General features: G+C 36.1%; 1 protein-coding gene across 1 annotated transcript in view; it reads right to left on the bottom strand.

The window, feature by feature from the left end:
* The window catches only part of LOC148949819 (uncharacterized), a 72,585-nt gene that overhangs the window by 29,573 nt on the left and 17,254 nt on the right, over positions 1-25,758 (bottom strand). Inside the window, exon 2 of the mRNA XM_089093112.1 lies at positions 11,296-11,382. Within this exon, the coding sequence (XP_088949238.1) occupies positions 11,296-11,356 (61 nt within the window). The 5' untranslated portion in view covers positions 11,357-11,382. The remainder of the gene's footprint in view (positions 1-11,295; positions 11,383-25,758) is intronic.

Genomic DNA, 25,758 nt, shown 5'->3' with positions numbered 1-25,758 from the left:
CGGTGCGTATCTTACGCAATGACGGCAAACACATCACTGTCACATAATGTTTTTTGGGGGTTTTATTCTTCGTCAAAAAGTTCAAAGCGTTTTTTTCTTTAGTTATTTGTCCTTACTATGATTCAAAAGTTCATTTTCGTTCCAATGGAAGAGCACCTTAAGCATCAGGACCAACAAGCTATTTAAAAATTCTGTATCGAAAACTACATTAAAAAATAACCTATTACACGCAAGCAGATTTCCAATTTTTCGCACACGCTAGAATGTCATGTTTCATGCACATGTGACAATTGGCATGAAGACGGAAAACATCTATTTCAGACATTATTCTTCTTAATGTATTTTTAGCGATAAAAGACAGAAGGGGTGCTTAAATTTTGCAAACATCTAGGTATTGAAGACACATACTAAACAAGATATCTAAAGGATTATGCTTATTGTAAATAAAATTTCCATTAATAAAACCAAATTTACAACAATATCAAAACAATCAAAAAGCAGTTAAAAAACACAACAAAAAAAAAACGTGAAAACATGACAAATGAAAAAAAATATGCATGAATAAAAGAGAGGTATGGCTCCTAGCAGGTAATTCCAGCGGGAGCGGGTATGTTGTTATGTCTTTCTTAGAAAAATGGCCCACCGCTTTTCAAAACTTAGTCTTAACTAGTCGAAAGAGAGAGTTTAGTAATTATTTTTTTGCTGAATGGAGTCGGACTTAGACTTGGCATATTGAAAGTGCCAGGAATTAAAGTTGAAATCAGTTATAAATTACAAATCTAGTTAAAAGAACCCATTTTTCTCGGTATTTCCGAGAGCCATTAACAAAAATACAGAGTTTTTTGAGCCGAGACTATGAATATTTCACACCACCGTGACAATACGGGCATTTGAATAATATTTTCTCATCATCCCAGAAGACATTTTCGAACATATTTTGTTAAAAATTATGCTTTCAATCCATTGATTCGAGTTTTTCGCAAGCCTGGACTTTCATAATAACCTAGAAAAGACACTCCACCAGTGCGACTTTACACGCCTGCCCCCTACAATCCGCGTGGCATTGAACAACGGAACATGAATTTCATTACCAGAACGTGATACTCCAAGCAATTCTTGCCTCAGTACCACACTCTTACTGCTCTGCGGCACCTTGCGACACCGTCATCAATATTTTCAGCGTCTTCTAGAATTGAATATCCTCAATGGATATACTTTCTATTGCTATTATTTTCCAACGATTCCCAACCCTGCGCCACATTATTACTGCTCTAAGGCAACCTCTGATATCTTATCATTATTCCTAAAACATTTGTCAGACATCTCTTGTTAAAAAATATGCTTTCATTCCAATGATTTAAGTTTTTTCGCAAGAACAGCCTTTCATAGTAACCTCCAAAACACTCAACACCACCATGACACTACATGCCTGTCATGTCTTTTATTACCAGAACGTGACACTTCAAGCAATTCTCGGCCCCCTACCACACTATTACTACTCTGCGGCATCCCTCTGACATCACATCACTATTCCTAAGACATTTTCAGACATTTATTGTCAAAAATTATACATTCCGCACATTGATTAGAGTTTTCATGAGGCAAGCCCATCATGATAACCTTCAAATCACTGGCACATCACCATGTCATTACACGCCAGCCATCCATATGACATACCCCCTCGTCACTCAGAGGATATTTTCAACCTTTTCACTCCAAAAATAAACTTAGGAATCTAAATTAAACACTATATTTTTTTAACAACAGGACTTGATTTCCTTAGCAGCAACAACTTTTTTCTTAATACAAACTAAAGTTTTACTCAATACTATCAAATTTATCTTGTAAGAAAAGGATTTTTTCTTAATAGTATCAATTTTTTCTGATAGCAGCAAGTTTTCCGTCGAAGATGGCAAATTTCCCTTAGAAGTAAGAATTCTCTGTTAACGCTAACAAGTTTTCTGCTAGATGTAGCGAGTTTTTCTTAACACTAATTAGTTTTTTGTTAGAAGTAACAACTTTTTCCTTAATAATGACACAGTTTTATTTAATACTATTACACTTCTCTTGGAAGTAACATATTTTTCTTGATAGTAACCAATTTTTTCTAATAGCAGCAAATTATCCGTCAAAGATGAGAAATTTCTCTTAGAAAAAAAAATTTTCTGTTAATGCTAACAAGTTTTCTGTTAGACGTAGCAAGTTTTACTTAACACTAACAATTTTTTTCTTAGAAGTAACAACTTTTTCCTTAATACTAAAAAGGTTTGACAAAATAATATCAAATTTCTATGGAAAATAACATGTTTTTCTTATGAATAACACTTTCGCTCTAATAGCAGCATGTTTTCCGTCAAGGAAAACAAATTTTTCTTAGAAACAAACATTTTCTGTTTACACTAACAAGTTTTCTGAAAAATAACAAGTTTTTGAAAAATAGCAAGTTTTTTTTAACACTAACAATTTTATCATTAGAAGTAACAAGTTTTTTCATAATTCTATCAAAGTTTTAATTAATACTATCAAATGTCTCTTGGAAGTAACAGGTTTTTCTTAATAGTAACAAATTGTTTTAATAGTAGCAAATTTTCCGTCAAAGATAACAAATTTCTCTTAGAATTAACAATTGTCTGCTTACCGTAAGAAGTTTTGTGTTAGATCTAGTAAGTTTTTTTCCACAACAGAAAATTTGTTATTAGAAATATCAAGTTTTCCCTAATACTAACAAATTTTTACTTGATCTTACCAAGTGTTTCCTGGAAGAACAAGGTTTTTTCATAACATCAGCAATTTTTTTCTCGTAAAACTAAGTTTTCCATCAAGGATGGCAAGTTTCTCTACAGGTTACCAATTCTCTCTTAACGATAACAAGTATTAAGGTATAACTAGTAATTTTTTCATAAAACTGAAAAATTTTTTCTTAGAAGTTACAATTTTCCGTAATACTTCATTTTCTTAGAGGTAACAATTTTCTGTTTACACAAACAAGTTTTCTATTAGAAGTAGCCAGTTTCTTTAACACTAACAAAGTTTTTCTTAGAAGTAGCAACTTTTTCCTTAATACTAACAAAGGTTTACTTAATATTATCAAATTTTTCTTGGGAGTAACAGGTTTTTCTTAATAGTAATTTTTTTCTAATAGCAGCAAGTTTTCCCTCAAAGATAACAAATTCTTCTTAGAAGTACAAATTTTCTGTTTATGCTAACAAGTTTTCTGCTAGAAGTAGCAAGTTTTTCTTAACTCTAACAATTTTTTCTTGGAACTAACAAGTTTTTTCCTTAATAATGACAAAGTTTTACTTAATACTAACAAATTTTTTCCTAGAAGCAGCAACTTTTTCCTTAATACTAATAAAATTTTACTTAAAAATATCAGATTTCTCTTGGAATTAACAGGTTTTTCTTAATAGTAAGAAAATTTTTCTAATAGCAGCATGTTTTCCATTTAAAATAACAAATTTCTCTTAGAAGTAACAATTTTCGGTTTATGATAACAAGTTTTCTGTTAGAAGTGACAAATTTTTCATAGCACTATCAAATCTTTTCTGAGAACTAACAACATTTTCGTTAATACTAACAAACCTTTTACTTATTACCGTCGAAATTCTCTTGGAAGTAACAAATTTTTCCTTAATACTAACAAAGTTTTACTTAATACTATCATATTTCTCTTAAAAGTAACAGGTTTTTCTTAAGAGTAAGCAATTCTCCAAAAATGCAGCAAGTTTTTCCGTCAAAGATAACAAATTTCTCTTAGAATTAATAATTTTCTGTTTACGCTAACAAGTTTGCTCTTGGAAACCTGTTACTTCCAAGAGAAATTTGATGGTATTAAGTAAAACTTTGTTAGTTTTAAGGAAAAGTTGTTACTTCCAAGAGAAATTTGATAGTATTAAGTAAAAGTTCTCTAGCATTAAGTAAAAAATTGTTTATTCTAAGAAAATATTTGTTAGTGTTAAGAAAAACTTGCTACTTCTAACAGAAACATATTAGCATAAACAAAAAATTGCAACTTCTTAGAGAAATTTTTTATTGTAACATAATACTTGCTAATAATAGAAAAAATTCTTACTTATCAGATAAAACATGTTACTCCCAAGAGAAATTTGATAGTATTAAGTAAAACTTTGTTAGTATTAGAGAAAAGTTGTTACTTATAAGAAAAATTAGTTATTGTTAAGAAAAACTTGCTACTTGTGACAGAAAACTTTTTAGCGTAAACAGAAAATTGTTACTTCTAAGAAAAATTTGTTATCTTTGTCCGAAAATTTCTTGCTGTTAGAAAAATATCCTATTAATAAAAAACCTATTATTTTCAAAGATACTTAATAAGGTTGAGTAAAACTGGGTTAGCACTAAGGAAAAAGTTGTTACTTTTATGAGTAAAATTATTACTGTTATGAAAAAGTGTTACCTCTAACAGAAAATTTATTAGAATGTACAGAAAATTGGTACTCCTAAGAGAAATTCGTTATCTCCCACGAAAAACTTGCTTCTATTAGAAAAAAGTTTTTACTATTAAGAAGAACCTGTTATTTCCAAGAGAAATTTGATAGTATTAAGTAAAACTTTGTTAGTATTAAGGAAAAATTTGTTACTTCTAAGAATAAAATTGTTAGTATTAAGAAAAACTTGCTACTTCTAACAGAAAATTTTGCTACTTCTAGCAAAAACAGAAAATTATAACTTCTAAGAAAAATTTGTTATCTTTGACGGAAAACTTTCTGCTATTAGAAAGATATTTCTTACTATTAAAAAAACCTGTTACTTCCAAGGTAAATTTGATAGTATTGAGTAAAACCTTTGTTCGTATTAAGAAAAACTTGTTGATTATAAGGAAATCATGTGCAGTTGTTCAAAAAGAAAATATAGTGTTTAATTTAGATTCATAAGCTTATTTTAAGAGTGAGAAGGTTGAAAATATCCTAAGAGTGATGAGTGTCATATGGATGGCTGGCATGTAATGGCGTGGTAGTGAGGAAGTGTTTTGAAGGTTATCATGATGGGCTTGCCTCGTGTAAAACTTGAATCAATGTTTTGAATGTATAATGTTTAACATGAAATATCTGAAAAAGTCTTAGGAATAGTGGTTTGATGTCAGGGGTGTCGCAGAGACCAATAGTAAGTGTGGCACATTGCCGGAAATTGCTTGGAGTGTCACGTTTTAGGAATGAAATGCATGACAGGCATGCAATGCCATTGTGGTGTGGAGCGTTTTGGAGGTTATTATGAAAGGCTAGACTAACGAAAAAACTTAAATCAATGGACTGAAAGCATATTTTTTAACAAGAAATGTCTGAAAAATGGCTTAGGAATAATGATGAGAGGTTAGAGGGTGCCGCAGAGCATTAATAGTGTGACACAGGGCTGGGAAACGTTGGAAAATAATAGCAATTGAAAATGTATCCATTAAGGATATTCAGACCCTAGAAGACGCTTAAAATGCTGATGATGGGTGTCGCAGGGTGCTGCAGAGCAGTATTAGTGTTGTACTGCGGCGTGAATTGCTTCGAGTATTACGTTCTGATAGTGAAATGCCTTTTCACTCTTCAATACCACGTGGATGGTATGGGGGCCGGCGTGTAATGTCGTGGTATCTTTTGTAGGTTATTATGAAAGTCCAGGCTCGCAAAAAACTCGAATCAATGGATTGAATGCATAATTCTTGACAATAAATGTCTGAAAATCCCTTAGGAATAATAATGAGATGTCAAACGGTAACGCAGAGCAGTAATAGTGTTTGACACATGTCTAGGAATCGTTGGAAAATAATAGCAATTGAAAATATATCCATTGAGGGTTTTCAAATAATAAAAGAGACTTAAAATGCTGATGATGAGTGTCACAAGGTGTTGTAGAGCACTATGACTATGGTACTGTGGCTTTAATTGCTTGGAGTACCACGTTCTGGTAATTACATTCCAAGTTCCATTGTTCAACGCCATGCAGACGGTAGGAGGGCATGCGTGTAATGTCGCGGTGGCGGGGTGTCTTTTGTCGGTTAATATGAAAGTCGAAGTTCACGAAGAACCTTAATAATTGGATTGGAAATACATTTTTAACAAGAAATGTCCGAAAATGTTTCTTAGGGTGATGAGAAAGTATTATCTAAAAAACCGTATTGTCACAGTGGTGTGAAATATTCATAGTCTCGGATCAAAAAACTGTGTATTTTCGTTAAGGGCTTTCGGAAATACCAAGAAAAAAAGAGTTCTTTTAACTAGATTTGTAATTTATAGCCGATTTTAACTCTAATTCCTGGCACTTTCAATATGCGGATTCCAAGTATGACTCCATTCAGCAAAAAAAAATACTAAACTCTCTCTTTCGACTAGTTAAGACTAAGTTTTGCAAAGCGGTAAACCATTTTTCTAAGAAAGACATAACAACAAGCCCGCTCCCCCAGGAATTACTTGCTAGGAGCCATAACTCTCTTCTATTCATACGTGTTTTTTCATTTGTTCTCTTTTCACGTTTTATTTCTTTGTTTATTGTGTTTTTAAACTGCTTGCCCATTGTTTTAATATTGTTGTAAATTTGTTTTACTAATAGAAATTTTATTTACAATAAGCTTAATTATTTAGATATGTTGTTTAGGATGTGTCTCTAATACCTAGGTGTTAAACAACCTTTCTGTCTTTTATCTCTAAAAATAAATTAAGAACAATAATGTCTGAAAATAGATCTATTCCGTCTTCATGTCAATTGTCGCAGGTGGACGAAACATGACATTCAAGCGTGTGCGAAAAATTGGAAATCTCCTTGCGTGTAATACATTAATTTTAAAATGTAGTTCTCGATCCAGAATTTTTGAAATAGCTTATTGGTCCTGATGCTTGAGGCGCTGTTCATTGGAAGGAGATGGATCTTTCGAGTCATAGCAAGGACAAAGAACGAAAGAAAAAAACGCTTTGAACTTTTCGAGGGAAAATAAAATCCCAAAAATAGTATTATGTGACAGTGATGTGTGCGCCATCATTACGTAAGAAAAGTGCCAACCTTACATAAAGTGTGCACCACCATTAAGTCAAAAAGAAAGAAAAATGCCTTGAACGTTTCGACGAAAAATAGAATGTCAAAAAAGTGTTATGAGACAGTGATGTGTGCGCTGTTATTAGGTAAGCTACACTGCCATTACGTAAGGTGTGCCCCGTCATTACGCAGGGTGTGCGCCCTGTGTAATGACGTAAGACATAGTTATTACGCAACACCCACATGTGTGCCATGTTCAGTTACAAGCGGGGATTCCCCACGGGCTCGTGAGGTCCAGATTATCACATACGATCACGTCATCCATATTAAACCTGGTCACAGAAAACCTGGGTGTCTTCCAGAAAACAATAGACGTGCCAAAAATGGCTACGAATCGTGGCGTATATTTATAGTGGGACGAACGGATGATAATATAGGAAAACAATAGATGTGCAAAAAATGGGGCACGACTCGTGACAAAATGGCGGTTGCTAGGGAAAATATTGGAACACCTGAAATCTCAGGAAAAATAGAATATCAAAGAGGTGTTATGAGACAGTGATGTGTGCACTGTCATTACGTAAGGTACGCTGTCATTACGTAAGGTGTGTCCCGTTTTACGCAAGGTGTGCACCGTCATTACGCAAGGTGTGCGCCGTCCTTCCATAAGACTTAGTCATTACGCAACACCCAAGTGTGAGCCATGTTCAGTTACAAGCGGGGATTCCCCACGGGCTCGTGAAGTCTAGCTTGTCACATACGATGGCGTCATCCATATTAAACCTGGTCACGGGAAACCTGGGTGCCTTCCAAGAAAACAATAGACGTGCCAAAAATGGCTACTATTCGTGGCTTCTATTTATAGTGGAACAAAGGGAGGATAATACAAGAAAACAATAGATGTGCCAAAAATGGGGCACGAATCGTGACAAAATGGCAAGACAAAATATTGGAACACCAGGACTCTCGGGAATTTTGGCAGCTGTGTTCCCTTTAATAGAACACTTGGAATCCCGGGAAGCCTGCCAGCTGACCGCATTGCCCAGGTGCGAGCGGTTAGTAGCTCCACTTATCTGACTTCCCATGTTAATTTCCTATTATTACTAATAGTGTATTATACCGACCACACTCTGATTAATCATATAAAAAATTCTGGAACATCTGGAATCCCGGGAATCTTGCCAGCTGTGTCGTGACGTAAGAAGGAACCTTTAAAATCCTGTGCTATTTTCTTATGGGCGCCTTTAAAATCCCATACTATTTTCCTATTATTATTAGTTGTTAAATATCCCGACCATACTCCGATTAATCAATATTGATATATACCGACAATTAATCAATACCGACAATGCTGATATATCTAAAAATACTGAAACAAATTTGCATCATAACACCTGGAATCCCGGGAATCTTGCTAGGGATGTCGTGACGTCTCAGGGCTGTCGGGGAAATCTTGGAAGGGCATGTTGCAGAAATCCTATGCTATTTTCCTATGGGCGCCTTTAAAAGCAGTGAGGGGATACTACTCGTATATGATTCGGTTCGTCCCCTAGTCATTACCTCGCTTTTTACGCTAAACTTTTTTTGTACTTTCATCAGAGTTATTTATTCTAATTAACGGTCTTTGTGATTAAGGGGTCATTCTTAAAGAATTGAAACAAAAATTGGACTTTAGCGCAAAGAGTGGGGTATTGACTTGGGGGCGAACCCCCTAATATACGTAATAAAAATATAACGAATATAGAAGCTCGTTAAGTAAGTTAATTCGTAAGTTACGTCAAATCAAAATTTCGAGAAAGCTATTTAGCCAAAAAAAAAGTAAAATTAATATGCAAATTTCTTTTGGCAGGCTTCGGCACAGGGCAGGCTTCTACATATGGACTCTCATTGTCGCTTGGGTTCTAACCGTAGACAATTTGTTGTCTTTTCATACTGCAGTCTTTTCAAAGATATTTGATTATTTAAGCAAGTCGGATTTCTAACAACGATATGTACTAAGCTTTAAACTTTTGGTTTTCTTTTTTAAGGTTTTTGAATTTATATAGTCCCTTATTAAAATACATACAAATATTTTTGCAATTATCAGTTTATTACTCTTAACGCAATTAATGCCTTTCAATACTGTGTCTTTTCAAAGATATTTGAATACTAAAGCAAGTCCAATTTCTAACAACGATTTCTACTAAGCTTCGATTCCAATTTCTAACAACGATTTCGTCTATTCATAGATATTTTATTATTACAGCAAGTCCGATTTCTAACCACGATTTCTACTAACCTTCAAACTTTTGGTTTTATTTTTTAAGGTTTTTGAATTGTTGTAATCTCTTCTTAAAATATATACAAATATTTTTGCAACTATCAGTTTCTTTTTCTCTTTGCGCAACTAAATTTCTTTTCATACTACGGTGTATTTAAAGATATTTGAAAACTGCCTGCACTCGGCACGCTTCTATAAAAGGAAGGTTCATAGAATCTGTAGACAAAAAAAACAGAGTCTATATCGCCATTGTTTGACTAAATAATGCCAATATAACTACACGGTTGAGTAAATATTTGGACAGCGGTGCAGTTGGGCTCTTTTCGAGACTTAACCCTTACATAACCAAAATAGCTAAAGTTGATCTTTTTTTTATTTTAGAATTTTAAAACAAAGCTGATTATTCTAATTAAACAAGCCATTGTGTTTCAGGAATCGTTTTAAAGAATTTGGACAAAAAGTCAAATTTTTAGCATAAAGAGCAAGGTCTTATGGAAGGGTCAACTCCTTTCACATACGTAATAATTTCTGTTCGTTTTAAGTTTTGATGTTGCTCCTTACTTTCAGTTGAAAATAAAATGGTATTTTTTAAATTGATTTTATGATCGTTTTTAAATAATGCCGGAAAATCCGGCTCTCTCTCCAAGAAAAATTCCGGTACTTGTGTATTATACGACACTCACTCAAGTTTACGATGTGTAAAACTCGAGAAGAAACCGGTTTCATTGTTAGTATATTCTTACTTTAGAAACAATTTGGGCTATATATTTTCACATTAGGGGGAGGAGAGTAAATTATAGCGGGTCTACATGCAAAATGTGTTAGGTACAATTATTCAGCATATTGTGAACTAAGTTGTTTTCTGACTTCAAATGATCCAAAAACTTTTCGCCCCCCCCTTTATGTGCAAATATATAGCCCAAATTGTATATTTCCTATCTATTCCGTCACTTATCTTTATCTTGTCTGGAATACTTTCAATCCTCCAACACCAAGCGTCAGTTCTAGTAAAATCTACTAGCAAAATTCAAAAGAAAAAAAACAACCACAGTTTGCACAAATTGATTCTATATATATCTTCATGTAGAGATAATGTAAAGCCATTTACTAAATTCAATGAGGGCTGTATATGAAACACCACAAAACGCCGCACTACTTTTCTCACCCACTAGAAAGTAGTAGTAGTTTTGGGACTTTCCTAGCGATTGCTAGGGGTCTAGAAATACTCTATGGGATCCCCGCTGACTTTGACTCTCCAATTGACCTCAACCAGTATGCTTTCACTTGCCGAATAGAAAGAATATCTAGGATTTTCTAATTCTCCTCTCTTTGCAGATTTTGCCAAAAAAAGTAACACCCTATATCACCTACTGGTAAAATGTCAAACTCAAAACATACAATCCAACAGCAGCAACTTATAACACATAAATCCGTGCCAGAAACAACACTGGAGCACATATACCAAAGATTGAGCCAACTATCCCATAAAAAAGGTTTACATATTCGTATTTTGGGTAACTACAATGTTTCTGGCTGCTAGAAACATTGTTTGAACTATCTTGACTGCATCATTTGTAAATCCATCACTAACAATAAATGCAAGTCTAGATGCAAGCAAGGAAGGATAAGATGTCAAACTGGTTATAATTTCAAATACCCAAGTCATACCAAAGAATTTTAAAAGAACAGATTTGATTCCAATGGTGCTTATAAATCTAGTGGGAGGGAAGGGGAAGGGAGGCCTAAATTAAGACCACAACTGCTAAACTTGCTGCGCTTAAAAACTAAATTCAAACCAACCCTAAGAAAACAGTACCCCTTCTGAGACATCATACATCAAGAAACTTATCTCACATGCTCTGATCAGAGAATCACCAAGGTTTGGATGGCAAACGTCTTCCCCATAAGTATGTATTTCCTTCGCTACCATTTGTCACTACATGGAAATGGTAAAAAAAAATCTGTTTATTTTCCTTTTCAATCTCTTTTTTTAAAGACTGGAAAATTAATTTCTAATAAAAATGGTCAGTAAAACAAATTAGAACTTTAGATTCAAAACATACCTCCATCACTACTGCCCATTTCCTTAGAGTTAGAGGGTGATGCAGAAACAAAGGATGACATTCTATCAGAAATCAAAATCAGTTGGTCTGTAAAACAAATTAGAACTTTAGATTCAAAACATACCTCCATCACTACTGCCCATTTCCTTAGAGTTAGAGGGTGATGCAGAAACAAAGGATGACATTCTATCAGAAATCAAAATCAGTTTCACTTGACAAAATATGCTCAACTCCTGCAACAAAATGCAAATGAAGAAACATCTAAACAAGCGTCTACGACTCAGAATCTACTGATATTTAAATTCATGTACTACTTAGCTCATGACCAAATACAGATAGAAACAAACAATCTGAGTGTACAGACTAATAATAAAACTAAAATGACAAGGCCGTACCCATAGGACGGGAGGGGGGTTGTGTTAGGGGGTTTGAGCCTCCCTCCCCCCCTCGAGGTGTTTGTCTGACTCGTAAAAACGTAACAAAAATGGATATAAACATATTTTATATGCGTTTTTTGTGTAACCAGGGGCAGATAGGATTTTTTTTAGGAGGCAGGGGCGCAAAATAGGTTGATCCGAAAAAAAAATTTGGGGGGGGGCGCAAAATGGGTTGATCCGATAAACTTGCGTTATGAGCAAGTTTAATTAATCCAAACTTGAGTTAATTAAGTCAATTACACTGCTTTAGACTAAGCTCGGGGGGGAGCACCCCCCTCCCCCCCCTGGATCCACCACTGTGTGTAACCCCCCCCCCCCGAAATTTTTTTGAGTAAAACACCCTCCGAAAAAAAAATCTGAGTACGGCCTTGTAAATTGATGGTGAAAGAAGTATTTTTAGTATAAAGTCGTTTTCTTTCCATAAAAATTTAATTGGTGTTTTGATTTATTACATGTAGATAATTTATCGGAGCAAATGACACTTTAGTCTTCAGGTTCATGTGGGAGGGGCAGTAATCCAAATATAACCGAAATAGGGAGAACTTACGCACGGTACAAGCTTGTATCTGTATATATTGCTCTTTACTTTGGTTCTAAAAAAAATCCAATCTGTTTTTCAGAGTGAGGGAAGTAGTAACCTATATAAAGGTTTGAGGGGATATTGCATAAAGCGAAGGGGGGATTGCATAATACGACCATACACTCTATATTATGAACCTATAAAACGACCAAACACGTTATATTTTGGAACTAGATATTCAGGGACGAGATCGTATAAAGCGACCAAACAGGTCTCTGTGTCAACACCCATTTTCTGGACCAATGCCTCTAGTCAAGACTGGTTTGCTTAGGAATGCGTCGCGGCTAATTACAGAACGAGAAAAGGAATGTTACACTCGAATTGTTTTAAATTACGACGATTATAGATATGTAGCCAAGATGAGAATAATAGGAGAATTATTTTAACTGGATTCTATGAAAGTGGTTAAAAGGATTCAATTTGCGAAAAGCGATTCCATTTGCATAACTCTGCTCTGAATGATCTTAATTGGTGATTGAATAATAGGGGTGAAACAGAGCTCGATAATATTTTTAATTGGATTGTATGAAAGTGGTAAAAAGGGTTAAACTGCTTGCCAGTTAAATTAAGCCCGAGGGGGTGGTAACCCTTACGCAATTTAATATAAATTTGGAATAGCATCATTGGTATCAATCTATGAAAATGGTTAACGATGACAAGGTGATCATGGGACTTGATTTAGCTATACTTCTAGCCTGTGTTCTATATAATACACAAGTACAAAATGAAGGATGGGGGCAATGTATAGTATTCTTTAGCAATGGACTATGCTAAAAGCGGAAACTAATAGAGTCGTAGGCGCCAAGATGATCTTATGCCTTGCCCTAGCTTTACTCCTCGGCTGTGTTCTGTATAATATACAAGTAACATTTGAGCAGTATTGTCAATATAAAATATGCTTTAACATTGTAGTATACTAAAAAGTTGAAACTAATAAAAATGTAGATGGCAAGAAAAGAATTTTAATAAAGAAATTCAGAACAATCCTTAGAAATCCTTGGAAATCAACTAATGAGATTATTATGGGTTTGAACCATCAAGGACCGCAACCACCAATGTTCCTAACCACCAATGACCTCAACATCCAATGGTCCTCTATCCCCAACAACCAAGGGTTCCCCTGCCTCCAACTTTTGTTCCCCCTCCCCCTTTTTTACTTTTTTTTAAGTTTTTTTTTTTTTAAGATGGTAATTGTTTTTCAACTTTTTTTTACACATCTTAGAATGACATAAAACATACTTAAAACATAAAAAATTCACATTTAGTGGGTCCCAAACTCACTCTTAGAAGCGCTTCTATAAGATATTTATTACTTGTAATATTTTAAAAATAAAAACTATTGTAGCACTTTTTTTTAACATGGTAATTTTTTTCAAACCCTTTTTTTAAGTAACACACCAAAATTTCTCTTAGAAGTAACAGGTATTTTCTTAACAGTAACAAATTTCTTCTAATAGCACCAAGTTTTCCATCAAAGATAACAAATTTCTCTTAAAAGTGACAATTTTTGTCCATGATAACAATTTTTCTGTTAGAAGTTGGTTTTCTCTCAAAGATACCAAATTTTTTAATGGAAGTAACAATTTTTTTTCATTTATGAAAGCAAGTTTTCTGTCAGAAGTAGCAAGTTTTCCTTAACGCTAGAAAATTTTGTCATCGGAGTAACAACTTTTTCCTTAATACTAACAAACTTTTACTTAAAACAATCAAATTTCTTTTCGAAGTAATAGGTATTTTCTTAACAGTAATAAATTTTTTCTAATAACACCAACCTTACCGTCAATGATAATAAATTTTTCTTAAAATTAACAATTTTTCGTCAGTGATAACAAGTTATCTGTTAGAAGTAACAAGTTTTCTGTCAATGATACCAAATTTTTCTTAGAAGTAAATTTTTTTTCGTTATGATAACAAGTATTCTGCCAGAAGTAGCAAGTGGAACAAGTAAACACTCGCTCAGACCTACATGCAGAGAGAGTAAGAGAGAGACAAAAACACATACAAATATATAGATTCCGTCATATAAAACGACAAAGACAGACACTGTGACATGAGAGTACCCCGTCCAGACACACAGACTTAGAGAGCGAGAGAGACAAAAACATACACATACACATAAACTCAGACATACAAGCCGACAAAGACAAACCGTCAAAGACAGGCACTGGGACAGGCCAGTACCCACCCAGACACACAGGTCTAAAGAATTATAGAGACAAAAACATATACAAACAAATAGATTCATACACTCAATTCAACAAAGACGTTCAGTAAGATAAGCAAACATCTTTACAGGTATAAAGGTAAAAAGTGCGAGAGAGACAAAAACACATACAAACATACAAATTCAGACATACGCACTGAAAAAGGCAATCACAGGGACATGCAAGAACCCACCCAGACACATATGCTTAGAGAGTGAGAGCAACAAAACACATAAAAACACATACTCATGTACCGTGAGTAAAATGCGATGTATTTAAAATACCAAAATAAAGTTCCTTCTTTCTAAAGATAATTCCGACTTCCTATGTCGGAATTAAATGTAATACGATATTACATTTGACGCGGTAAATATTTATGACCACAATTAAGCCCAGTCCTTTCCCTTTATAGCCACACACTAAAGCTTTCATTGCTACACTCAGACGCACAAACCGACAAAGACAGGCATTGGGACAAACAAGCACCCGCCCAGAAACACATGCCTAGAGAGTGAGAGAAACTAGCATATACAAACAAATAGAGTTATACATAAAAACTGACAAAGAGAGGCAGTGGAACAAGCAAACACGCGCCCAGACATACACACAGTGAGAATAAGAGAGACAAAAAGACATACATATATATATATTCAGATACAAAAACCGACAAGATTTATACATACAAACTGACAAAGACAGGCAGTGGAACAAGCAAACACCCGCACAGACATACACGCAAAGAGAATAAGAGAGACAAAAAACACATACAAATATATAGATTCAGATGATAAAACCGACAAAGACAGGCACAGGGAATTGCAAGTACCCCGTCCAGACACACAAACTTAGAGAGTGAGAGAGACAAAAACACATACAAACACATAAACTCAGACATACAAACCGACAAAGACAGGCACTGGGACATCTCAGCACCCACCCCGAAACACATGCCTATCGAGTGAGAGAGACAAAAACATATACAAACAAATAGATTTATACATACAAACCGACAAAGACAGACACTAGGGCAAGCAATCACCTGTCAAGACACATACCACCCAGACACACAGACCTAGAGAGTGAGAGAGCCAAAAACATATACAAAAAATAGAGTTATACATACAAACCGACAAAGACAGGCAGTGGAACAAGCAAACATCCCGTCCAGACACACACGCAATGAGAATAAGAGAGACAAAAACATATACAAACCGACAAGACTTATACAGACACACCGACAAAGACAGTCAGTGGAACAAGCAAACACCTGCCCAGACATACACGGAAAGAGAATAAGACGGACAAAAGAACACATACAAATAGATAGATTCAGATTTAAAAACTGAAAAAGACAGGCACAGGGAAATGCAAGTACCCCGCCCAGACACACAGCCTTAGCGAGTGAGAGAGACAAAAACACGTCGAAACACATAAACTCAGACATAAAAACCGACAAAGACAGGCATTGAGACAAACGAGCACCCGCCTCGACAAACAGGCCGACAGAGTGAGAGAGACAAAAACATATACAAACAAATATATTTATACATACAAACCGACAAAGACATGCACTAAGATAAGCAACCACCTCTCCAGGCACAAAGGATTATAGAGACGAAAACACAGATTCAGACGGAGTGTGTGTAACTGAACCCCCGTATAACCGAACCACCGTGCAACTGAACCCCCGTATAACTGAACCCTCGTGCAACTGAACCCCCGTGCAATTGAACCCCGTGAAACTGAACCCTCGTGCTACTGAACCCTCATGCAACTGAACCCCTTTTAACTGAACCCTCGTGCAACTCAACCCCCGTGCAACTCAACCCCATTTAACTAAACCCCCGTGTAACTGATCTCCCGTGCAACTCAACCCCCGGAGAACCGAACCCCCGTGCAACTGAACCCCCGTGTAACTGAATCCCCGTGCACCTGAACCCTCGTGCTACTGAACCCTCGTGCAACTCAGCCATCGTACTTACATTGGGTAACACACAATAGGGTTATGAACCATAGTTATTTAACTATGGTATAGTTATTTAACCTTTAAACTGTTTTAAATAAAATGGCCGTCCCAAAATTTAGATCGGATGTATTTGGGGGAAAAATAGGGTGGGGTGGAAGCCCTCCGATCACTTTTAACTCTGAAAAAGAACACTGGAAATTTTGATTTCCAATCGAATGAGCCCCTCCCCCCCAAAGTTCATACGAAATTTTTTCTACAAAAACCTTATGTGTTAGCAATGAGCAACTAGCTTAACTTACAGCCCTTGCCCCAGATGCTGCTGGTGGGATTTTTAACCCCAAAGGCATGGTTATTTGATCTTCAGACTATTTCGAACAAAATATTTATTTTTATTTTGATCGGATGTATTTGGGGGGGGGGGTGTCGGTTGAGAGGAAAAGGCTGATTGTCCTGTGATTACATTTGATTCTTCGAAATTTAACTTGAACTTTCAATTTCCAATTGAATGAGCCTCCTTCAAAGTTTTTACGATCATCCCTTCTATAAAACCTTAAATTTTAACAATTAGTAACTTGCAATAACGTACAGATTGCTGATACAGGTGTATCAGCAATTTTTTTTGGAACAGCTTAGCGTATCAAGATGAAACTTCTGGGGCATCTACCTGCTACTACTGCTTTTAGTACTGCTACTACTACTACTACTAATTCAACACTATTATTACTTCTACTGCTCCTACTACGATCTCTGCTACTATTAAACTAGCACTATTAAGGCTAAGCATATCAAGTTGAAAATTTGACAGAATGAGGTATTTGAGGTGTAACGTGAACTAAATCAAAAGACACTATGTGCATGCAGATTTTCAAAATGGAATATTTCAAAAAGGGGTTTGTGTATAAAGTTGGAACTTTCAGCGAGTGCTTAAAGGGAAAGTCAATTCACCAAAAGGAAATATGTGCACGCTCAGGCCTGGATTTACCACTAGGTCCCTAGGCCCGGACCTACAAGCGCATAATGCTAGATGGAGAATAAATTATCACTGAGTAATTTTTTCCTGACAAGAACTGGACTGATGTGATTTATCGTCGCCAGGTACACTCTGCCGCCACGCTGCCTATTCACAGAAGTGACTTTAAAACAACACAGGAATTCCATGGTCACTTATAAACTGTCAGATGTCTTCCATGAATGGTGGCTAAGAGTTCGGTATTACCCCTCTCTTTCATCCCTTTTCGCCCATCAGTTGTGTTCTGTTAACACACAGTTACATGGTTACATGGTTACACACAGTTACAGTTACATGGGGGTTCAGTTACACGGAGGTTTAGTTAAATGGGGTTGAGTTGCACGAGGGTTCAGTTAAAGGGGGCTGAGTTGCATGAGGGTTCAGTATCACGAGCGTTCAGTTGAACTGGGGTTCAGTTACACAGGGGTTCAGCTGCACGGGGGTTTGGTTATACGGGGTTCAGTTGAACGGGGGTTCAGTTACATGGGGTTTCAGTTACACGGGGGTTTAGTTAAATGGGGTTTAGTTGCACGAGGGTTCAGTTAAAGGGGGTTCAGTAGCACGAGGGTTCAATTGAGCGGGGGTTCAGTTGGATGGGGGTTCAGTTGGATGGGGGTTCAGTTGCACGGGGGTTCGGTTATCCGGGGGTTCAGTTGCATGGGGGTTTAGTTGCAGGGGTTCAGTTGCTTGGGGTTCAGTTACAATGGAACTGATTCAGACATATAAACCAACAAAGACAGAGAGTGGAACAAGCAAACACTCGCCCAGACACACAAGCAAAAAGAGTAAGAGACACGTGCATATACATAGATTCAGACATACAAATCGAGAAAGACAGGCACTTCAGACATACAAAGCAACAAAGACAGACAGTGGGACAAGCAAACACCCACCCTGAAACACAAGCAGAAAGAGTGAGAGAGACACACAAATACATAGATTCAGACATACAAACCAAGAAAGACAGGCACTTCAGACATACAAACCAACAAAGACAAACAATGGGACTTGTAAACACCAACTCTGACAAACAGACAAAGAAGGTGTGAACCTCATACAAATACATAGGTTCAGACATACAAACCATGAAAGACAGGCAGTGGGGGAAGCAAACACCCGCCCAAACCACGCAAAAAGAGCGAGAGACATTCAGACATAAAAACCAGCAAAGACAAACACCAGGATTTGCAAACGCCAACCCTGACAAACAGACAAAGAGAGTGAGAGACACATACAAATACATAGATTCAGACATACAAACCGACAAAGACAGGCAGTGAAACAAGCAAACACCCGCCTAGACATACACACAAAGAGAATAAGAGAAACAAAAACACATACAACTGTATAGATTCAGACATAAAAACCGACAAAGACAGGCACAGGGATGTGCAAGTATCCCGCCCAGACACAGACAGGCATAGAGAGTCAGAAACACATACAAATACATAGATTCAGGCATACAAACCGAGAAAGACAGTTATTGTGACATTCAAACACCCGCCCAAACACACACAGGCAAAGAGAGTGAGAGACACATACAAAAACATAGATTCATGCATACAACTTGCAAACAAAAACTCTGACAAACAGAAAAAGAGAGTGAGAGACACATACAAATACATAGATTCAGACATACAAAAACATAGATTCATATATATAAACCAACAAAGACAGAGAGTGGAACAAGTAAACATCCGCCCAGACACAAAATCCATGACCCGCACCACCGCTCGCCGCAGCGGCCGGGTCCGCCCCGGGGCATTCAATGCAAGGATGCATAAAGTCAAAATTAATAAAATTTAGATTTTATGAATGCCCTGGGGCAGACACGGCCGCTACGACGAGCGGCGGTGCGGATCATGGATTGTGTGTCTGGGCGGATGTTTGCTTGTTCCACTGTCTGTCTTTTTTGGTTTATATATCTGAATCTATGTTTTTGTATGTGTCTCTCACTCTCTTTGCCTGTGTGTCTGGGCGGGTGTTTGCATGCCACAGTAACTGTCTTTCTCGGTTTGTATGTCTGAATCTATGTATTTGTATGTGCTTCTCACTCTCTATGCCTGTGTGTGTCCAGGTGGGGTACTTGCATATCACTGTGCCTATCTTTGTCGGTTTGTATGTCTGAATCTATATACTTGTATGTGTTTTTTGTTTCTCTTATACTCATTGCGTGTATGTCTGGGAGCGTGTTTGCTTGTACCACTGCCTGTCTTTGTCGGTTTGTATGTCTGAATCTATGTATTTGTATATCTCAATCTATGTATTTGTATGTGTCTCTCACTCTCTTTGTCTGTTTGTCAGGGTTGGTGTTTGCAAGTTATATGCATCAATCTATGTTTTTGTATGTGTCTCTCACTCTCATTGCCTGTGTGTGTTTGGGTGGGTGTTTGCATGTCACAGTAACTGTCTTTCTCACTTTGTATGTCTGAATCTATGTATTTGTATGTGTTTCTCACTCTCTTTTCCTGTGTGTGTGTGTCTGGGCGGGGTACTTGCATATTCCTGTGCCTGTCTTTGTCGGTTTGTATGTCCGAATCTGTATATTTGTATGTGATTTTTGTCTCTGTTATTCTCTTTGCGTGTGTGTCTGTGCAGGTGTTAGCTTGTTCCACTTGCTGTCTTTGTCGGTTTGTATGTCTGAATCTATGTATTTGTATGTGTCTCTCACTCTCTTTGTCTGTTTGTCAGGGTTGGTGTTTAGAAGTACTGGTGTTTGTCTTTGCTGGTTTTTATGTCTGAATGTCTCTCACTCTTTTTGCGTGTGTGTTTGGGCGGGTGTTTGCTTGTCCCACTGCCTGTCTTTCACGGTTTGTATGTCACAATCTATGCATTTGTATGTATTTCACACCTTCTTTGTCTGTTTGTCAGGGTTGGTGTTTGCAAGTCCCATTGTTTGTCTTTGTTGGTTTGTATGTCTGACGTGCCTGTCTTTCTTGGTTTGTATGTCTGAATCTATGTATTTGTGTGTCTCTCTCACTCTTTCTTCTTGTGTTTCAGGGTGGGTGTTTACTTGTCCCACTGTCTGTCTTTGTTGGTCTTATGTCTGAAGTGCCTGTCTTTCTCGATTTGTATGTCTGAATCTATGTATATGTAGGTGTCTCTTACTCTTTTTGCTTGTACGTCTGGGTGGGTGTTTGCTTGTTCCACTCTCTATCTTTGTTGGTTTATATGTCTGAATCTGTGTTTGTACGTGTTTTCGTCTCTATAATCCTATGTGTCTGAAGAGGTGGTTGCTTGTCCTAGTGCATGTCTTTGTCGGTTTGCATGTATAAATCTATTTGTTTGTATATATTTTTATTTCTCTCACTCTCTAGGTCTGTGTGTCTGGGCGGGTGCTCGTATGTCTCAGTGCCTGTCTTTGTCGGTTTGTATGTCTGAGTTTATGTTTTTGTATATTTCTTTCACTCTCTAAGTATGTGTGTCTGGACGGGGTACTTGCATGTCCCTGTGCCTGTCTTTGTCGGTTTGTATATCTGAATCTATATATTTGTATGTGTTTTTTGTCTATCTTATTCTCTTTGCGTGTATGTCCTGGCAGGTGTTTGCTTGTTCCTCTGCCTGTCTTTGTCGGTTTGTATGTATAAGTCTTGTCGGTTTGTATGTGTTTTTGTCTCTCTTATTCTCATCGCGGGTATATCTGGGCGGGTATTTGCTTGTTCCACTGCCTCTCTTTGCCGGTTTCTATATATTAATCTATTTGTTCGTATTTGTTTTTGTCTCTCTCACTCTCTAGGTCTGTGTGTCTGGGTGGTATGTGTCTTGACATGTGGTTGCTTGTCCTAATGCATGTCTTTGTCGGTTTGCATGTATAGATATAATTTATTGTATATGTTTTTGTTTCTCTCACTCTCTAAGTCTGTATGTCGAGGTAGGTGCTCGTTTGTCTTTATGCCGATCTTAGCCAGTTTGTATGTCGGAATCTATGTTTTTGTATGTGCTTTTGTCTCTCTAAATCTCTAAGTATGTGTTTCTGGACGGAGTACTTGCATGTCTCTGTACCTATCTTTTTCGGTTTGTATATCTGAATCTATATATTTGTATGTGTTTTTTGTCTCTCTTATTCTCTTTGCGTGTATGTCTGGGTAGGGGATTGCTTGTTCAACTGCCTATCTGTATCAGTTTGTGTGTATGAATCATGTCAGTTTTCGTATTTAAACATATATATATGTATGTGTTTTTTGTCTCTCTTATTCACATTGTGTGTATGTGTGGACGGGTGTTTGTTTGTTCAACTGCATCTCTTTGTTAGTTTGTATGTATAACTCTTTTTGTTTGTATTTGTTATTGTCTCTCTCACTTTCTAGGTCTGTGTGTCTGGGTGGTATGTGTCTTGACAGGTGGTTGCTTGTCCCAGTGCTTGTCTTTGTCTGTTTGTATGTATAAATCTATTTGTTTGTATATGTTTATGTCTCTATCGCTCACTAGGTAGTTGTGTCTGCGTGGGTTCTTACCTGTCCCAATGCCTGTCTTTGTCGGTTTGTATGTCTGAGTTTATGTGTTTGTACGTGTTTTTGTCTCGCTCACCCTCTAAGCCTATGTGTTTGGGTGGGTACTTGCATGTCCCAGTGACTGCCTTTGTCAGTTTGTATGTTTGAATCTATATATTTGTATGTGTTTTTGTCTCTCTTACACTCTTTACATGTATGTCTGGGCGGGTGTTTGCTTTTTCTACTGCCTGTCTTTGTCGGATTGTATGTTGAAATCTATTTGTTTGTATATATTTTTGTCTCTATCACTCTCTAGACCAATGTGTCTGGTTGGGTGCTTGCCTGTCCCAGTGCTTGTCTTTGACGGTTTGTCTTTGTCGGCTTGTATGTCTGAGTTAATTTGTTTGTATATGTTTTTGTCTCTCTCACTCTCTAAGTCTGTGTATCTGGACGGGGTACTCTTATGTCACAGTGTCTGTCTTAGTCGGTTTATATGACTGAATCTATATGTTTTTATGTGTTTTTGTCTCTCTCTTACTCTCTCTCTCTGCATGTATGTCTGAGCGGGTGTTTACTCGTTCCACTGAAAATTTGTTAGTGTTAAGGAAAACTTGTTACTTCTGACAGAAAACTTGTTATCATAAACGAAAAAATTGTTACTTCCATGAAAAATTTGATATATTTGATAGATGTTACTTCTATGAAATTTGTTATCTTTGACGGAAAACTTGGTGGTACTAGAAGAAATTTGTTACTGTTAAGAAAATACCTGTTACTTTTAAGAGAAATTTGAGTGTGTTAAATAAAAGTTTGTTAGTATTAAGGGAAAATGTTAATAATTTAAAGAGAAAATTTGTTAGTTTTAAGTCAATTTTGCTACTTCTGTCAGAAGACTAGTTATCATAACGAATAAACTATTACTTATAAGAAAAATTTGGCATATTTGAAATACAACTTGCTATTTCTAGCAGATAACGTGTTATCATTGACGAAAAATTGTTACTTTTAAGAAAAATTTATTATCATTGACGGAAAGGTTGGTGTTATTAGAAAAAATTTGTTACTGTTAAGAAAATACCTATTACTTCTAAGAGAAATTTGAGTGTGTTAAGTAAAAGTTTGTTAGTATTCCATTTTGAAAATCCGCATGCACATAGTGTCTTTTTATTTAGTTCACGTTACACCTCAAAAACCTCATTCTGTCAAATTTTCAACTTGATATGCGTAGCCTTAATAGTGCTAGTTAAATAGTAGCAGAGGTTGTAGTAGGAGCAGTAGAAGTAATAATAGTGTTGAATTAGTAGTAGTAGTAGCAGTATTAATAGCAGTAGTAGCAGGTAGATGCCCCAGAAGTTTCATCTTGATACGCTAAGCTGTTCCCCAAAAAATTGCTGATACACCTGTATCAGCAATCTGTATGTTATTGCAAGTTACCAATTGTTAAAATTTAAGGTTTTTATAGAAGGGATGATCATAAAAACTTTGAAGGAGGCTCATTCAATTGGAAATTGAAAGTTCAAGTTAAATTTCGAAGAATGAAAGGTAATCACAGGACAATCAGCCTTTCCCTCTCAACCGAACCCCCCCCCCCCCAAATACATCCATTCAAGATAAAAATAAATATTTCGTTCAAAATAGTCTGAAGATCAAATAACCATGCCTTTGGGGGTAACAACCCCACCAGCAGCATCTGGGGCAAGGGCTGTTTGTATGTGTTTTGTTGCTCTCACTCTCTAAGCATACGTGTCTGGGTGGGTACTTGCTTGTCCCTGTGCTTGTCTTTTTCGGTTTGTATGTTTGAATCTATATATTTGTATGTGTTTTGTCTCTCTGACTGTCTTTGCATGTGTGTCTGGGCGGGTGTTTGCTTGTTTCACTGCCTGTCTTTGTCGGTTTGTATGTGTAAATCTTATTGTTTGCATATGTTTTTGTCTCTCTCACTCTCTAAACCTGTGTGTCTGGGTGGGTGCTTGCCTGTTCCAGTACCTGTCTTTGACGGTTTGTCTTTGTCGGCTTGTGTGTCTGAGTTTATGTATTTGTGTATGTTTTGGTCTCTCTCACTCTCTACGTCTGTGTGTCTGGACGGGGTACTCTCATGTCACAGTGTCTGTCTTTGTCGGTTTATATGACGGAATCTATATATTTGTATATGTTTTTGTCTCTCTCTTACTCTCTCTGCATGTATGTCTGAACGGGTGATTACTTGCTACTCCACCTGTCTTTGTCGGTTTGTATGTATAAATCTATTTGTTTGTATATGTTTTTGTCTCTCTCAATCTCTACGCCCGTGCGTCTGGGTGGGTGCTTGCCTGTCCCAGTGCATGTCTTTGACGGTTTGTCTTTGTCAGCTTGTATGTCTGAGTTTATGTGTTTTTGTCTCTCTCACTCTCTAAGTCTGTGTGTCTGGACGGTGTACTCGCATGTAACAGTGTTTGTCTTTGTCGGTTTATATAACTGAATCTACATATTTGCATGTGTTTTTGTCTCTCTTACTCTCATTGCATGTATGTCTGAGCGGGTGTTTACTTGTTCCACTGAAAGTTTGTTAGTGCTAAGGAAAACTTGCTACTTCTGACAGAAAACTTGTTATCATCAACGAAAAAATTGTTCATTCTAAGAAAAATTTGGTATCTTTGATAGATGTTACTTCTATGAGAAATTTGTTATCTTTGACGGAAAACTTGGTGGTACTAGAAGAAATTTGTTACTGTTAAGAAAATACCTGTGACTTCTATGAGAAATTTGAGTGTGTTAAGTAAAAGTTTGTTAGTATAATGGATATTGTTAATACTTTGAAGAAATAATTTTTCAGTGCTAATGAAAACTTCATACCTATGTCACCTGTCATGTTATCATATCAAAAACATTGTTAATTCTAAGAAAAATTCTGTATATTTAACAGAAAAACCTGCTACTTCTCACTGAAAAGCTATTATCAGTGATGAGAAATTTTTATTTTTAAGATAAATTTATTATCGCTGACGCAAAGGTTGGTGCTATTAGAAAAAATTTGTTACTGCTAAGAAAAAACCTATTACTTCTAGGAGAAATTTCAGTGTTTTAAGTAAAAGTTTGTTAGTATCAAGGACAAATTTGTTACTCCGAAGAGAAAATAGGTTCGTGTTAAGGAAAACTTCTTATTTTTAACCGAAGAATTTTTATAATAAATGAAAACATTTGTCACTTCTATGAAAAAATTTGTTATTTTTGACAAAAAGCCATCTACTTCCAACAGGAGACTTATTATCATTGACAAAAATTGTCACTTTTAAGAGAAATTTGCTATCTTTGATGTAAATATTAGTGCTATTTGAAGAAATTTGTTAAAGCTAAGGAAAAAAGAAAAAAACTTTTACTTCTAAGGGAAATTTAAGTGTGTTAAATAAAAGTTTTTTAATATTAAGGAATAAGTTGTTACTTCGATGGAGAAAATTGGTTAGTGATAAGGAAAACTTGCTACTTCTGAAAGAAAACTTGTTATCATAACGAAAAAGTTGTTACTTGTAAGAAAAATATGGTATTATTGACAGAAAACTTGTTACTTCTAACAGATAACTTGTTAGCAGTGACCAAAAATTGTTACTTTTATGAAAAAAATTTGTCATCTTTGACGGAAAACTTGGTGCTATTAGAAGAAATTTGTTACTGTTAAGAAAATACCTATTACTTCTAAGAGAAATTTGTGTGTGATAAGTAAATGTTTATTAGTATTAAGGAATAAGTTGTTACTTCGATGGAGAAAATTTGTTAGTGATAAGGAAAACTTGCTACTTCTGACAGAAAACTTGTTATCATAAATGAAAAAAAATTGTTACTTCTATGAAAAAATGTCGTATC

The sequence above is a fragment of the Artemia sp. Qi Xiang Cuo genome, chromosome 8, assembly GCF_049724085.1.
Source record: "Artemia sp. Qi Xiang Cuo chromosome 8, ASM4972408v1, whole genome shotgun sequence".
NCBI classification, from domain to species: domain Eukaryota; kingdom Metazoa; phylum Arthropoda; class Branchiopoda; order Anostraca; family Artemiidae; genus Artemia; species Artemia sp. Qi Xiang Cuo.
This window is presented reverse-complemented; position numbering and strand designations above follow the sequence as displayed.